This window comes from Dipodomys merriami, unplaced genomic scaffold, assembly GCF_024711535.1.
Source record: "Dipodomys merriami isolate MVZ:Mamm:240054 unplaced genomic scaffold, mDipMer1.0.p SCAF_28, whole genome shotgun sequence".
Classification (NCBI taxonomy): domain Eukaryota; kingdom Metazoa; phylum Chordata; class Mammalia; order Rodentia; family Heteromyidae; genus Dipodomys; species Dipodomys merriami.
The window spans coordinates 9029457-9044181 of NW_027204270.1; the positions used below are offsets into that span (position 1 = coordinate 9029457).

Here is a 14725-nt window from a genome sequence, read left to right on the forward strand (position 1 = left end):
ATATATATATATTTTTTTTTTTTTTTTTTTTGGTGCCACTATTGGGGCATTAACTCAGCACCTATAACTCTTGGTTAGCTTTTTTCACTCAAGGCTGGTGCTCTACTACTTGAGCCATAGCCCTGCTTTTTTTTTTTTTAGGGGGGGGAGGATCAGTTGAAGATAAGAATCTCATTCTGACTAGGCTGGCTTCAAGCTGTGATTCTCAAATCTTAGCCTCTTTTTTTTTGTTGTTGGTTGTGGGGCTTGAACTCTGGGCCTGGGTGCTGTCCTTCAGCTCTTCAGCTCAAGGCGAGTGCTCTACCACTTGAGCTACAGCGCCACTTCCGGTTTTCTGGTGGTTTATTTGAGATAGGAGTCTCACGGTCTCTCCTGCCTGGGCTGGCTTTGAACTGCGATCCTCAGATCTCAGCCTCCTGAGTAGCTAGGATTACAGACGTGAGCCACCAGCACCCAGCAGATCTTAGTCTCTTGACCAGCTAGGATTACAGGCATGAGCCACCAGTGCTATGCCATATTTCTCCATGAAAATGATTATAAGTCTAGGATGATAGTCCTTTTCCAGAGAGTTGTTTTGGGCTGACTATCTGGAAGCCTTGGTACTCTGGGATTATGTTAATACAATTTCAGAGTTTGAGCTGGGTTAAAGTCAAGTTGCAATCCTAGTAGGGCAGTGTCCACACAAAGCCGGTTAAGGACTTGTCAACTCTGTCACCATTACCTTTATTGTGAATGCTTTATCGGGGCCCTCTGCTTTAGTAGCTTCTGAACAGCAGTGTTAGTGTTAACTCTTTGCCTTCTCTTGGCAATCTCTCAGGAAATGCTTGGCCTGCTAAATATGCTTACATCCCTCAGTTACTTTTTTTCTCAGAACCAGGTTCAGTTATTCTTCACAACCTTATTAGTTATCTAATAGTGCCAGGCAGGTATCTGTATATGTGTGTGAATATGTGTGTATATGTTTGTGTTTGTGTTTCCCCCAGTTTTCTCTCAGTGGGAAGGTTGTTCAGAATTATCTGCTCACCAAGAGTGGAAAGCAAAACACCCTCCCTTCATCATTTCCACTTTCCTACATAAAAAAACACTCTAATAACTCCAGTCTTCAAAGAAATAAAATCACAGTGGAAATGCTAACAGGATGACAATTAGTTGACCAAAGACTGAAATAATGAAGGAAATTACCATCTAAGAGAGCTCTCAGAAATATAACTAGAATGTAAGTGTAATATAGTTGAATAATATTAGTAAGAAAACATCCTTCCAGGAATTTAGAGGATCCAAATGTTGCTTATAGTAATTTTTACTAGCTAGTCATTATTCTAGGAGAGAATGGAAGTCTCTGGAATTGTAGGGTATTTGTTCTCAGTTGTCAGCATGGCCAACCTGCTGAATGATTGATCTCAGATCAGAGGGGAGCACCACTAGCTTATGAAGGGAAAGGTACCATTTGAAATAGCTCAGGGCTAGCACTCTACCACTTCAGCTACAATACCACTTCTGGCTTTTTCTGCTTATGTGGTGCTGAGGAATTGAACCCAGGGCCTCATGAATGCAAAGCAAGCAATCAACCACTGAGCCACATTCCCAGCCCCTATTTGAAATTCTTGTATCAGGGCTTTCTAAAGTGAGTGAAGGCCAACTTTGTTGCATTTAAAATACATATATACGTGTGTGTGTGTGTGTGTGTGTGTGTGTGTGTGGTGTGTGTGTGTGTGGCTGGGAAGGTGGCTTAGTGATAGAGTGCTTGCCTTGCATGCATGAGGCCCTGGGTTCAATTCCTTAGCACCACATAAATAGAAAAAGCCGGAAATGGTCCTGTGGCTCAAGTGGTAGAGTGCTAACCTTGAGCTGAAGAGCTGAGGGACAGTGCCCAGGCCCAGAGTTCAGGCCCCATGACCGACCAAACACACACACACACACACACACACACACACACACACACACACACACACACACACACACTATTGGTCCTGGGGAACTAAGCAAGTGCTCTATTTGAATGCTTGCACTAAAATTTTCTGTTTTTCTTTGATTAGATTATAACAGTATGGATTAGGTTCCTGTTGATTAGGTTTAAAATATACTTTACAAATACACTTTAATCTTCTCCCTAGGTCAGCTTGGTTACATTCTTTTTTTGAGGTGGGGGTGGTCCGGTTGTAGGGCCTGTACTCTGGGCCTGTACTCTGGAGGCACAGTCACCCAACAGCTGCCCACCCAGCCTCCTGTACCTACACAGTCCCGCCCGCGAGAACCAGGCCCCTCCTCAATACCCACTGGGATGCCCGTCCCCTCCCCAGCCACCCGGCCACCTGCCCTCGTGCAGGTCAGCAGCCACTGTTTCTCCACCCTTGAATATTCTTTGAAATACATTTTTTTGGGGGGGCACAGGGGGGTCCGGTCGTGGGGCATGAACTCTGGGCCTGGGCACTGTCCCTCAGCTCTTCAGCTCAAGGCTAGCGCTCTACCACTTGAGCCACAGTGCCACTTCCGGCTTTTTTCTTTTTTGCTTATGTGGTGCTGAGGAATTGAACCCAGGGCCTCATGCATGCAAGGCAAGTGCTCTACCACTGAGCCACCTTTCCAGCCCCTTCCTCAATCATGGGGCTTGAACTCAGGGCCTGGGCGGAGTTCCTGAATTCTTTTTTTTTTTTTTTTTTTGTCGGTTGTGGGCCTGGGCTTTGTCTCTCAGCTCTTCAGCTCATGAGCCACAGCGACACTTCCGGTTTTCTGGTGGTTTATTGGAGATGAGTCTCACGGACTTTCCTGCCTGGGCTGGCTTTGAACTGTGATCCTCAGCTCTCAGTCTCCTGAGTAGCTAGGATTACAGGTGTGAGACACTGGTGCCCGGCTCTGAATTCTTTTGCTCCAGCCTAGTATTCACTTTGAGCCACAGCTCCACAGTTTTCTGGTCCTTAGTTGGCGGATAAGAGTCTCTTGGACTTTCCTGCTGCTTTCCCGGGCTGGCTTTCGTTGTTGTTGTTCATGGGGCTTGACCCTGGGCCTGGGCTCTCCCTCTGCTCTTCAGCTCATGAGCCACAGTGCCACTTCTGGTTTTCTGGTGGTTTATTGGAGATCAAGAGTCTCATGAACTTTCTTCCAGGGCTGGCTTGGAACCCAGATCCTCAGAACTCAGCCTCCTGAGTAGCTAGGATTATAGGCATGAGCCAGGGGCGGGCACCTGGCTTGGTTTCTCTCCTTTCTTTCCTTCTTTCTTCTCTCTCTGTCTCCTTCCTTCCTCCCTTCTTTCCTTCCTTCCCTCTCTCTCTCCCTCCCTCTAACTCTTCCTTTTTCTTTTCTTCTTTTTGTACAGACACTGGGGCTTGAACTGAAGGTCTGTTCCCCGTTTGGCTTATTTTTTTTCCACTTCCTTTTTATTTTTTATTTTTAGATGGTACAGGGTTTGAACTTGGGTCCTTGTTAGGCAGGTGATGTACCTCTGAGCCACCCTTCGGGCACACAGAATGTAACATTTACTGTGTGAAAGTAACCTGGGACGCGTTACTGTTACTATGTGAAGGGAACCCAGTGACTCGCGCAAGGTAACAGTAAAGAACCAGGGGCGTCACCGTGTTACTTTGTTGCCGATCTGACAGCCCGCTCACCAGTCCCGGCAGTGTACAGAACGCGCATCCCAAGTTTCATTACTTGTGTGGGATTCCCTTCATCCTCAGGGAAATTCCGCCCCAAGAAATGTGCATTCCTTTTTATTTTGCAAATGGGGAAACGGAGGCAGGAAGATTAAAAATCAGTGAGGCTGTGGTAACCTGGGGGTGTGGTGGGGGAACGCAGGTGCAGACGCCCTGGGCCCGGGGCGGGGCGGGGTGTGGGGGGGAGGCCCGGTGGGACCCCTCTCCCCAATCCCCCGACCCCGAGCGTCGGGCGCGCGCGCACAGGTGCAGCCCACGGACCCCTCCCCGCCCCCCGCCTGCCCGTCCGCGGCGGCGCGCGCTCCCGCCCAGCAGCAGGCGGGCACGCCGGCGCGCGCGGCGATGGTGTTTGCCGGCGAGTTCCCCAAGTTCACGCAGGCCCTGGGTTGGCATGGCAACCAGGCAACCTGTTCCAGAGCTGCCTGCCTTCGTACACGCCGCCGCCGCCGCTGCCGCCGCCGCCGCCGCCGCCGCCGCCGCCGCCGCTGCCACCGCCGGAGCCGGGGCCAGAGCCTATCCCATGATGCACCGCGCCAGCCCTGTCCCCAGTGGGCCGCCATGTTGTCGGAGTGAAAGGTAAGGGGGAGCGAGAGCGCTGGAGAGAGAAGATCGGGGGGCTGAAATCCATCTTCATCCTACCGCTCCGCCCGTGAGTATCCGCACCCCACCGGTCCCAAACGATGCTCTGGACCCCTAGCGAGCTGATTCTCCCTTCGTATTGGCGTTTGAGAGCGGCTGGGGGGGCGAGAAGGGTTCTGGAAAAGCCGCCGGGGCCCTGGCCGAGGCTCCTCACTCGCTGCTCCTGGTACATGTTTGGGAGTCAGCGGCAAGGCCCCTATTGTTGTAGAGGAGGGAGGGGGTGGGGAGCGGGGTCGACGCCAGGCGAGCGCCGGGGCTGCAGGCCCGGGGCCAGGCCTAGAGGCGGCTCCGAGTCGGTGCTCGGCCCTCCGGGGAGTCCCCGGAGGTCTGGTGTTGCCATTCGGGTTGCTTTTTATTTTCAAATTAAAGAGGAATTACAAAAAAAAAAAAGGATCTTGGTGGGTTGGCGGAGCCCGGAGTCGTCTCGAGTGTGGTCACGAAGTGTAATTCTCTGCCATCCCGGATCTCTTGGACTTCTGGAGCGTTTGTGGCAGCGCCTGTTGGAGGAGGAACAATACATGGGTGTAGAAGCCGGCCGTGGCCCCGGTCCCCGGGCCGGAGCCGCCGCGGGGGGAACTTTGCAAGCCTTCGACGTGCAGGCGCGGTGATCGGGGAAGTTTCAGATCGCTTTTGGGGCTCCCGTGTGCTTCGTGGCCTTTTGTTTGCGGGAGAGCTTGTGTTCCTTTTCTCCCCCCCACCTTTTTTTTTTTTTTTTCTTTCTGGTGGGTTCTTTTTGAGCCTCCCTTGTGTTGCGGTGACTCCTCACTCAGAGGGTTTCACCCCTCTGGAGTGGGAAAAACATGTAGGTGCACAATGCTAGGTAGTTTTCTTCCTCACGAACGTGCCTGGTAAACACACAGGTCATTTGTTTGACTTGTCAGCACCACTCCCACGGCCCGCGAGGAATACTCGCTCGTAACTTTTCTCCACTATAGTTCACCGCCTTCCCCCCCCCTTTACTCCTTCCTTCCCCTCCCCCACCCCACAACAAAAACCGAACCTAGCCAGGGAACCCACACTCAAATGACCAGAGAAGGCTTTACCCTCATCATAACTTTGAAAAATTAGTCCCCTCATTGTTCAATTAAAATAACACTGTTCTTGCTCACTTGGAATTATTACTGGGATTATTATACGACTTCACGAGGCCCTTTTCCTTCCTTCCTTCCTTCCTTCCTTCCTTTCTTTCTTTCTTTCTTTCTTTCTTTCTTTCTTTCTTTCTTTCTTTCTTTCTTTCTTTCTTTCTTTCTTTCTTTCTTTCTTTCTTTCTCTCTTGTAGGGGAAGGGATTCTGTTTTAAAGTCAGTTACTTCTGAGACCATAGTTTCCTAGGTTTAACTTTTATTTTCTTAGAGATACTAAACAAACCAACCATCGAGACAATCCTCCAAAATAGGTGGCTTCCTATATACAGTTTTAGTAAACAAACATTTTGGTCCCTTGCTAATTTTAACTTCGTAAAACATTAGAGGCTGTTGATTCTTTTATCTAGATCTTTTGGGAATACTGGATTCTGAACTTTAAATTAGTATCTTGTCTTTAACGTGGTTGAGTTTATTTTCTCCGAGGCTGTAACTTTTTGAAGTTGGAATTTGTTTTGTTTGGATTTAAGATGAACTGTTTTAGGATAGATTTATGATCACAGAGGGTTCATGTGGTAAAAGAAAACAACACCATCTTTTTAGCCACTAAGCATTTTAGTAAGAGGAGGTACAAGAAATCATTCTCTTTTGTTTGAAGTATTTACCCTCTTATTAGTGATATATAAATATAAATATAAGTATATGTGTGTGTGTATATATATATATATATATATATATATATATAAAACAAACCAAACTACACCTTGTAAAAAACAGTTTGAAAATTGTGGAAGAGTAGTTAGAATTGGCACTTAATTGTATACAGTTGCCAGGACCCTGTGGTTCACACCTGTAATCCTATCTACTCAAGAGGCTGAGATCTGAGGATCATGGGTTTAAAGCCTGCAGAGGCTGGAAAGTCCTGAGACTCTTCAGTTAACCACCCAAAAGTGAAAAGTGGAGCTGTGGCATGAGCCTTGATCAGAAAAGCTCAGAGACAGTGCCCAGGCTCTGCGTTCAAGCCCCAGAACCAACACACATGCACACAAAATTGTAGGCAGTTGATTAAGATATTTTTATAAAGTGTCATTTGTGAAAAAATTACATTTCAAATGCCATCTCTCACTTGGGGAGCTCAGCAATTTAAATGTTTTCTGATTTTTTTAGTTGATTCCATTGTTGCCAAAGTATTGCAAAATTACCAAGATACATGTTAATTGCTTAGGCATTTGCTCACTTTCAGATTGTCCCTTTTGCTACGTTTACGTTAGTTGGAGAAACTGTCTGGCCTCATTAGGTAAAGCAGGAAGTCTCAGGGCCTTACTGATACCTTCACAAAAGCCAATTGTTTTGCTTGAACATTTTTTAAAATAGGAATCTCCACCCCCTAGTCTGTTTTTAGAGTGTGATTGTATTTAGTGTTCTTCAGTGATGAACTTTTTTCATTTGGAAATTCTTTTTCCAAAACTATTTTGACAAGTCTTTTATGTCAGAAAATATTTTATTTACTATTTTAGGAATTCCCTTAAGAGATTGGTGCTCCTTTTCCTTAACTGGTGATGAGTAAATTTGTGAATCTTTGGCATTAGTGACTTTAAGTTGATCGAAACCTTTTATATAAAAAGAGGTTAAGCTATTTTGATTTACAAAAAACTCTGAGGCTTGGAGGATTTCTTTAATTTTCTAGATGCTGAATCAGGCTTGTAGATTGTTAGCTTAGTAGTGAAACTTGGATTTTGGGACTCTTGACTGTAATTGTTAGCAATTGTATTTCTTTGTAGATGAAAATGGGATGGTGTAATAACAGGGTAATGAGTCCTTTTGAAAATCAAGTAGGAAGGGATTAGTCTGGTATGTACATTGCAAAGGTGGTGAAGTAGCTGTGATTTTTCTGGTGTTGGTACTTGAACATAAACAAGATTTTATTTATGAACACAGAAACTGAGGTATAGACAGCTACTCTGGTGTCACGGAGGTTCTGATGGATTGGAATTGTTAACTTAGATCAGGCATTTCCAAATTAGGTTTTGAGCAGATTACAAATTCCATTTTGTTAGCTTACTTTTGACTTCAGAACATGAATTGGCTGTGAGAAGTAGATACTACTGTATGAATTTCTCATGTCTTTTTGAAATGGGAATGATAAGGCACATGGAGTGACTTTTGGAATGATAGCTTTTGGCAGCAGTGGTTGCAGAAATGTGTCCTAACTGGTAACTGATGTACTTTGTATATACAAATGTCATTAAGGAAGGTACATGGTATGCTTCTTAGTAACATTTGATTCTTTGTTGGTCTTGCAGAGAAACAAGACAGTAAATAGCAAGAGACAATATGGTAAAAGTAGCTAGGCTTGGGTGTAGACCAGATTGAAGGAGGAGGCCCTTCTCTGGTTCTCACTCGCTGAATGGGCACATCATAAAAATTGTGTGTGTGTATGTCTGTGCCTGTATGCTGGTCCCTAGGGTTGAACTTGGGGTGTAGGCACTTTTCCTTGAGTTTTTTTTTTTTGTCGTTGGGCTTAGGCACTGTCCCTCAGCTCTCCAGCTTAAAGTGGGTGCTCTACCACTTGAGCCGCCACTTCTGGCTTTTTCTGTTTATGTGGTGCTTAGGAATCGAAACCAGGGTCTCATGCATGCCAGGCAAGTACTCTACCACTGAGCTATCTTCTAAGCCCTCCTTGAGCTTTTTGACTCAAGCTAGTGATCTAGCACTTAAGTCACAGTTCCACTTCTGGCTTTCTTTTTCTTTCTTTTTTTTTTTGGCCTGTCCTGGGGCTTGAACTCAGGGCCTAGGCACCGTCCCTGAATTTCTTTTGCTTAAGGCTAGCACCCTACCATTTGAGCCACAACACCATTTCTGGCCTTTTCTGTTTATGTAGTACTAAGGAATCGAACCCAGAGCTTCATGCATGCTAGGCAAGCACTACCATTAAGCCATATTCCCAGCCCTACTTCTGGCTTTTTTTTTTTGTTGGTCATGGGGCCTGAACTCTGGGCCTGGGTGTTGTCCCGTAGCTCTTCAGTTCAAGGGTAGCGCTCTACCACTTGAGCAGTCACAGTGTTACTTCCAGCTTTTTCTGCTTATGTGGTGCTGAGGAATTGAACCCAGGGCCTCATGCATGCAAGGCAAGCACTCTACCACTGAGCCACCTTCCTAGCCCCTACTTCTGGTTTTTGATAGTTACTGGAGATAAGAGTTTCATGAACTGTCCTTCCCTGGCTGGCTTTGCCCCATGATGCTTAGATCTCAGCCTCCCGAGTATCTAGGATTACAGGTGTGAGTCTCTAGCACCTGGCACACATATAACTTAATTTTTTATTATTAAGTAGTTGTACAAAAAGTTAACAATTCTATTGTTATGAGTACACTGCATCTCGATTAGTGTTACCTGGTCCATCATTTTTTCCATCTCCTTCATTTTCCCCCTCCGATCCCTACTCTCAAATTATATAGTAGTTCTATTTTTACATAATAAACATGGACTATAATGACTGCATTTGTTCACTCCTTCCTCCAATCATGTACTCATGATTACATGTGTACCCACGTGCACTCCCTCCACGTTTCTACTTCCTGGTATTTTGTTAAACAGTTCATTAGTTGTTCAAAAGAGTTAAACCTTTGGACTTTCCCCCTAAGTATACCATCCTTTAGTCAGTTTGTGTCCATATGCATAAAACCCTCTATATGTCATCACATCATACAACTTTTATATCTTAATGTATTCTCAGTAAAATGGGTATCATCTTTCAATGTCTTGTGATGAGACAATGTCTGTGCTATATTTGCTAGACTCTTACTGTGGTGAGGTTTTTATAGTGAGGAGGTTTCTGTACTAGTAAAGTGAGTGCATTTGGCTTGTCTCATCCCGTTTCTAGGAGTTGAAGCACTAATGGAATAATCATGTGATTACACTATGATTGTAAGTTATGGATAAATGTCTTGAATTTCGTTTTGTCCCTGTCAATAGCAACTGAGAAGAGGGTTAAACTAAGAACATTGTGGTGGTATGGTTCGCCAGAATGTCTAATTGTCTCTCCAAAGACTATCCTCTGAGTATCTTGGACATTTTAAAGGGTCCTTTCAGGTTAGACAATCTGAGCCACTTGTGTGTGTGTGTGTGTGTGTATGTGTGTGTATTTAGTATATTATTATTATTATTGTTGTTGTTATTATTGGGTGCTAGTCTTAGGGCTTGACTTCTGGGCTGAGGCACTATCCCTGAGCTTTTTTGCTCAAGACTAGTGCTCTACCACTTGAGCCACAGCTCCATGTAAGTCATCAGTGCCCAGCTTGGTAATTACAGTTGAGGCTTAAGTTTTTGTTTTTTTTTTTTTTTTGGTCCGGTCGTGGGGCTTGAACTCTGGGCCTGGGCGCTGTCCCTCAGCTCTTCAGCTCAAGGCTAGCGCTCTACCACTTGAGCCACAGTGCCACTTCTGGCTTTTTTCTTTTTGCTTATGTGGTGCTGAGGAATCGAACCCAGGGCTTCGAGCATGCAAGGCAAGCGCTCTACCACTGAGCCACCTTCCCAGCCCCAGTTTTTTTTTTTTTTTTTTATTGGCATATGTCTGTTCTGGCTATAAAGTTGTGATTTTTAAAAATTGCTATTTTTTTGTGTATGATGTTGGGAATGAGACCCAGGCCCTCCTGCTAATAAAGCATTCTAACTCATCGAGCTGCACCTTTAAGCCTGTGAAGTTATGAGTTAAATAAAGCTCCTTTTTTATTTAAAAACTATCAGCACAATTGGCTTAAAGAGAAAGTAAGTTTATAAGTTAAAAAGACATTGAAATTTATCTCAAGGCTAGCACTCTACCACTTGAACCACAGCTCTTCTGGCTTTTTGGTGGCTAATTAGAGATAAGAGTTTCACAGGGGGCTGGGAAGGTGGCTCAGTGGTAGAGTACTTGCCCCTCATGCATGAGCACTGGGTTCAATTCCCCAGTACCACATGAACAGAAAAAGCTCTGTGGCTCAAGTGGTAGAGTGCTAGCCGTAAGCTGAAGAGCTGAGGGACAGTGCTCAGGCCCAGAATTCAAGGCGCCTCCCCCCCCCCCCCCCCCGCCAAAAAAAAAGTTTCACATACTTTTCCTGCCCTGGCTGGCTTTGAACTGTAGACCTCAGATCTCAGCCTGAGTAGCTAGGATTACAGGTGTGAGTCACTGGTGCCTGGGCTCAGATTTCAATGTCTTGCCAGAGTACCTGTTACCAGTAACTTTCATTTCCATATACTCAGATTTAGTAGCTTAAAAGTGGAGTTTTCAGTTTAGGAAATTGTATGTTTGTTTATAATAAACTGAGCTGCTCAGTAGAAACTGTTAATGTGCAATTGTATTACAGAAGAAATGAAATTCCTAGTTGTCCCCCCCCCCCCCCCCCCCCCCCCCGTCATGGGGCCTGAACTCGGCCTGGGCACTGTCCCTCACTTCTTCAGCTCAAGGCGAGTGCTCTACCATTTGAGCCACAGTGCCACTCCTGGCTTTTTCTGCTTATGTGGTACTGAGGAATGGAACCCAGGGCCTCTTGCATGCAAGGCAAGTGCTCTACCACTGAGCCACCTTCCCAGCCCCTGAAATTCCTATTTGTATTGATATATACCAACTTATTTAAAATGTGAATATTAAACATTTGTAACCTGTTTGTCCTCAGGTGTTGGTGGAATGAGCGTTGCATGTGTCTTGAAGAGAAAAGCAGTGCTTTGGCAGGACTCTTTCAGCCCCCACCTGAAACATCACCCTCAAGAAACAGCTAATCCCAACATGCCTGTTGTTTTGACATCTGGAACAGGGTCGCAAGCGCAGCCACAGCCTGCTGCAAATCAGGCTCTTGCAGCTGGGACACACTCCAGCCCTGTCCCAGGATCCATAGGAGTTGCAGGCCGTTCCCAGGACGACGCTATGGTGGACTACTTCTTTCAGAGGCAGCATGGTGAGCAGCTTGGGGGAGGAGGAAGTGGTGGAGGCGGCTATAATAATAGCAAACATCGATGGCCTACTGGGGATAACATTCATGCAGAACATCAGGTAAAAAAAGTTCACTATTTCAGCTTTGAAACTCTTATAATCACTGTTCACTTCCAGTGAATGTCTTTAAAGTTTAAATTGTTAATTTAGTTTGGTCTAAACAAATGAGTCACTTGTTTTAAGAAATGATGATTGTAATATTGTGATTGGGTATTCTGCTGCAACAGTGTAAATAGCCAATTTGTTTAATGTGCACACTATATTCCAGAGATATTTGTTTAACAAAGAATATTTCCCCCTGCCACATTAGCATGCCTTTTAAGAATTGTTTGGGTTGCTTATAGGAAAATACATATATTAAAGTCTTCTCTGTTGGCTTTTGGTGATTTTATTTATTTTTGTGCTTGTTGCTGGCCTAGACTCAGGCCTTTGCATTCACATTTGGCTTTCTTGCTGATGTTTTACCATTTGAACCATGCCTCCAGTCCAACATTTTACTGGTTAATTGGAGATGTAGTCTTGCAGACTTTTCTGCCTGTATTGGTTTCAGCCATGATCCTTGAGGTTTCAGACTCCTTTTTAGCTAACATTAAGGGCATTAGCCATTGGTCCCCTGGTAGTTAGCTTATTTATTACTTTAAACATTCAGAGCTGAAAGAGACAGGTACTGGTGGCTCATGTCTGTAATGAATCCTAGCTACTCAGGAGGCTGAGATTTGAGGATCTCAGTTTGAAGCCGGCTGGGGCAGGAAAGGCCATGAGACTCTTGTAGAGAGCTAGCCAAAAAAGCTTAGGGACAGTGCATAGGCACTGAGTTTAAGTCCCAGGACAGGGGGAAAAAAAAAGAGTTGAAAGTAGTGATAAGAAGTCATCTCCAGGTTGGGAAGGTGGCTCAGTGGTAGAGCGCTTGCCTTGCATGCATGAGGCCCTGGGTTCTATTCCCCAGCACCACATAAGAAAAAAGCAAAAAAGGGCTGGGATGTAGCTCAGTGGCAAAGCGCTTGCCTAGCAAGTGCAACATCCTGGGTTCGATCCCCAGTACCAAAAAAGAAAAGAAAAAAAATACAGTTAAAAAAAAACCCAAACAAAAAAAAAAAAAAAAAAAAAAAGGAAAAAAGCCAGAAGTGGCGCTGTGGCTCAAGTGGTAGAGCGCTAGCCTTGAGCTGAAGAGCTTAGGGGGACAGTGCCTAGGCCCAGAGTTCAGGCCCCACAACCAGACCCCCCCCCCCCCAAAAAAAAAAAAAGTCATCTTCTCAAGTGAAAAATTGAATTAGTAGGAAGGACTAGTTGTGTCTTTTAGTGGTTTTTTTTTCTTTTCCCACCAGTCATGGGGCTTGAACTCAGGGCCTGGGTCCCTGTGCTTTATTTTTTTTTGCTTAAGGCTAGTGCTCTACCACTTGACTCACAGCTCTATTTCTGGCTTTTTGGTGATTAATTGGAGGTAAGAGTCTCTCATAGTCTTTCCTGCCCAGCCTGGCTTCAAACTGTGATCCTTAGCTCTCAGCCTCCTGAGTAGCTAGAGTACTGGTGTGAGCCACTGGCACCTAGAAGTTCTAGTTAATTTTTTTTTTTTTTTTTTTTTTTGATCCATCTTGGGGCCTGAATTCTGAGCCTGGGCACTGTCCCTGAGCTCTTCAGCTCAAGGCAAGTGCTCTTCTACTTTGAGCCACAGCACTACTTCGGCTTTTCTGCTTATGTGATGCTGAGGAATTGAACCCAAGGCCTCATGCATGCAAGGCAAGCACTCTTAACAGTGAGCCACCTTATCAGCCCCTCTAGTTAATTTTTATTTATTTATTTATTAAAAATATTTATTTATTTATTTATTTATTTATTTTGGGTCCAGTCCTGGGGTCTGAACTCTGGGCCTGGGCGCTGTCCCTCAGCTCTTCAGCTCAAGGCTAGCGCTCTACCACTTGAGCCACAGTGCCACTTCCTGCTTTTTTCTTTTTGCTTTTGTGGTGCTGAGGAATCGAACCCAGGGCCTCATGCATACAAGGCAAGCACTCTACCACTGAGCCACCTTCCCAGCCCCATCTAGTTAATTTTTAATCTTTCTCTTTCCCTTTCCCCTTCTTTTTGTGGTTCTGGGGATCCAGGTAGCCCAGGTGCCCAGGGTTTTACCACTTGAGCTATATATCTCCTAGTCCTTGTGGATTCATTTTTTTTTTTTAAGAGATACAAGGTATCAGTTGCTGAGCCACTTATTCAAGGCCTCCCCCCCTTTTTTTTTTTGTCAGTCATGGGGCTTGAACTCTGGGCTTGGGCGCTGTCTCTCAGCTCTTCAGCTCAAGGCGAGCGCTCTACCACTTGAGCCACAGCGCCACTTCTGGTTTTCTTAGTGGGTTATTGGAGATAGAGTCTCACGGAATTTCCTGCCCAGGCTGCCTTTGAACTGAGAGCCTCAGATCTCGGCCTCCTGGGTAGCTAGGATTACAGGTGTTAGCCACTGGGGGCCTGGCTTCAGCCCTTTTTTGTGCTGGCTATTTTATTTTATTTTACTTTATTTTACTTTATTTTATTTTTGGGTCCGGTCCTGGTGCCTGAACTCTGGGTCTGGGTGCTGTCCCTCAGCTCTTCAGCTCAAGGCTAGCACTCTACCACTTGAGCCACAGCACCACTTCTGGCTTTTTTCTTTTTTCTTATGTGGTGCTGAGAAATCGAACCCAGAGCCTCAGGCATGCAAGGCAAGTGCTCTACCACTGAGCCACCTTCCCAGCCCCTTTATTTTTTTGTTGGTCATGGGGCTTGAACTCAGGGCCTGGGATCTGTTCCTAGGCTCTTTTGCTTAAGGCTTTTACTCTACAACTTTGAGCTACAGCTCTGGTTTTCTAGTCGTTAATTGGAGATGAGTTTCTCATGGACTTTCCTGCTCGGGCTGGTTTTAAACTGTGATCTTCAGATCTCAGCCTCCTGAGTAGCTAGGTTACAGATGTGAGCCACCAGTGCCTGCCCAACTTTTGTGCTGGTTATTTTTCAGATAGACTCTTGTTTCCTGTTATGGTGCATGTGTGGACAGTGATCTTTTTGGATTTTTTTACTTCTGACTATACCTGCATGACATGTCATCATATCTTCTTGCTGAGGCAGTCTTCTGCTATAGAGTAGGCTTCAAATGGAAGTCCTCCCCATCTCAGCCTTCCAGGTATCTGTAATTACTGGCATAAACCATTTGTGCCTGACTTGTTTTTGAGACTGGGTCTCAAAGAGACAGTAAGATTGTCTATCTCTGTCTCCCAAAAAGCTGGAATTATAGGAGTGTACCACCATGCCCAATCTTAATTTAAACCTCTTTAATCTTATCCAAAATCAAAGTTGGAGTCTGACTATATTTTACAAGAGTTTGATTTGATCAATGTTTCCTGATGAAAGGGTTAGACTTACTCAGA

The 14725-nt window shown here is 45.2% G+C and overlaps 1 protein-coding gene across 15 annotated transcripts in view; it reads left to right on the top strand.

Moving 5' to 3' along the window:
* The first annotated feature begins 4152 nt into the window (after positions 1-4152).
* Pum1 (pumilio RNA binding family member 1) overlaps positions 4153-14725 on the top strand; it is a 135566-nt gene continuing 124993 nt past the window's right edge. For 14 of the 15 annotated variants that reach the window (XM_070037417.1, XM_070037421.1, XM_070037424.1 and 11 more), the window contains exons 1-2: positions 4194-4299; positions 11023-11396. In XM_070037417.1, coding sequence (XP_069893518.1) covers positions 11034-11396 — 363 coding nt within the window. In that variant the 5' untranslated portion in view covers positions 4194-4299; positions 11023-11033. Of the gene's footprint in view, positions 4300-11022; positions 11397-14725 lie in introns of all 15 variants that reach the window. The other variant, XM_070037418.1, reaches the window with a different exon arrangement.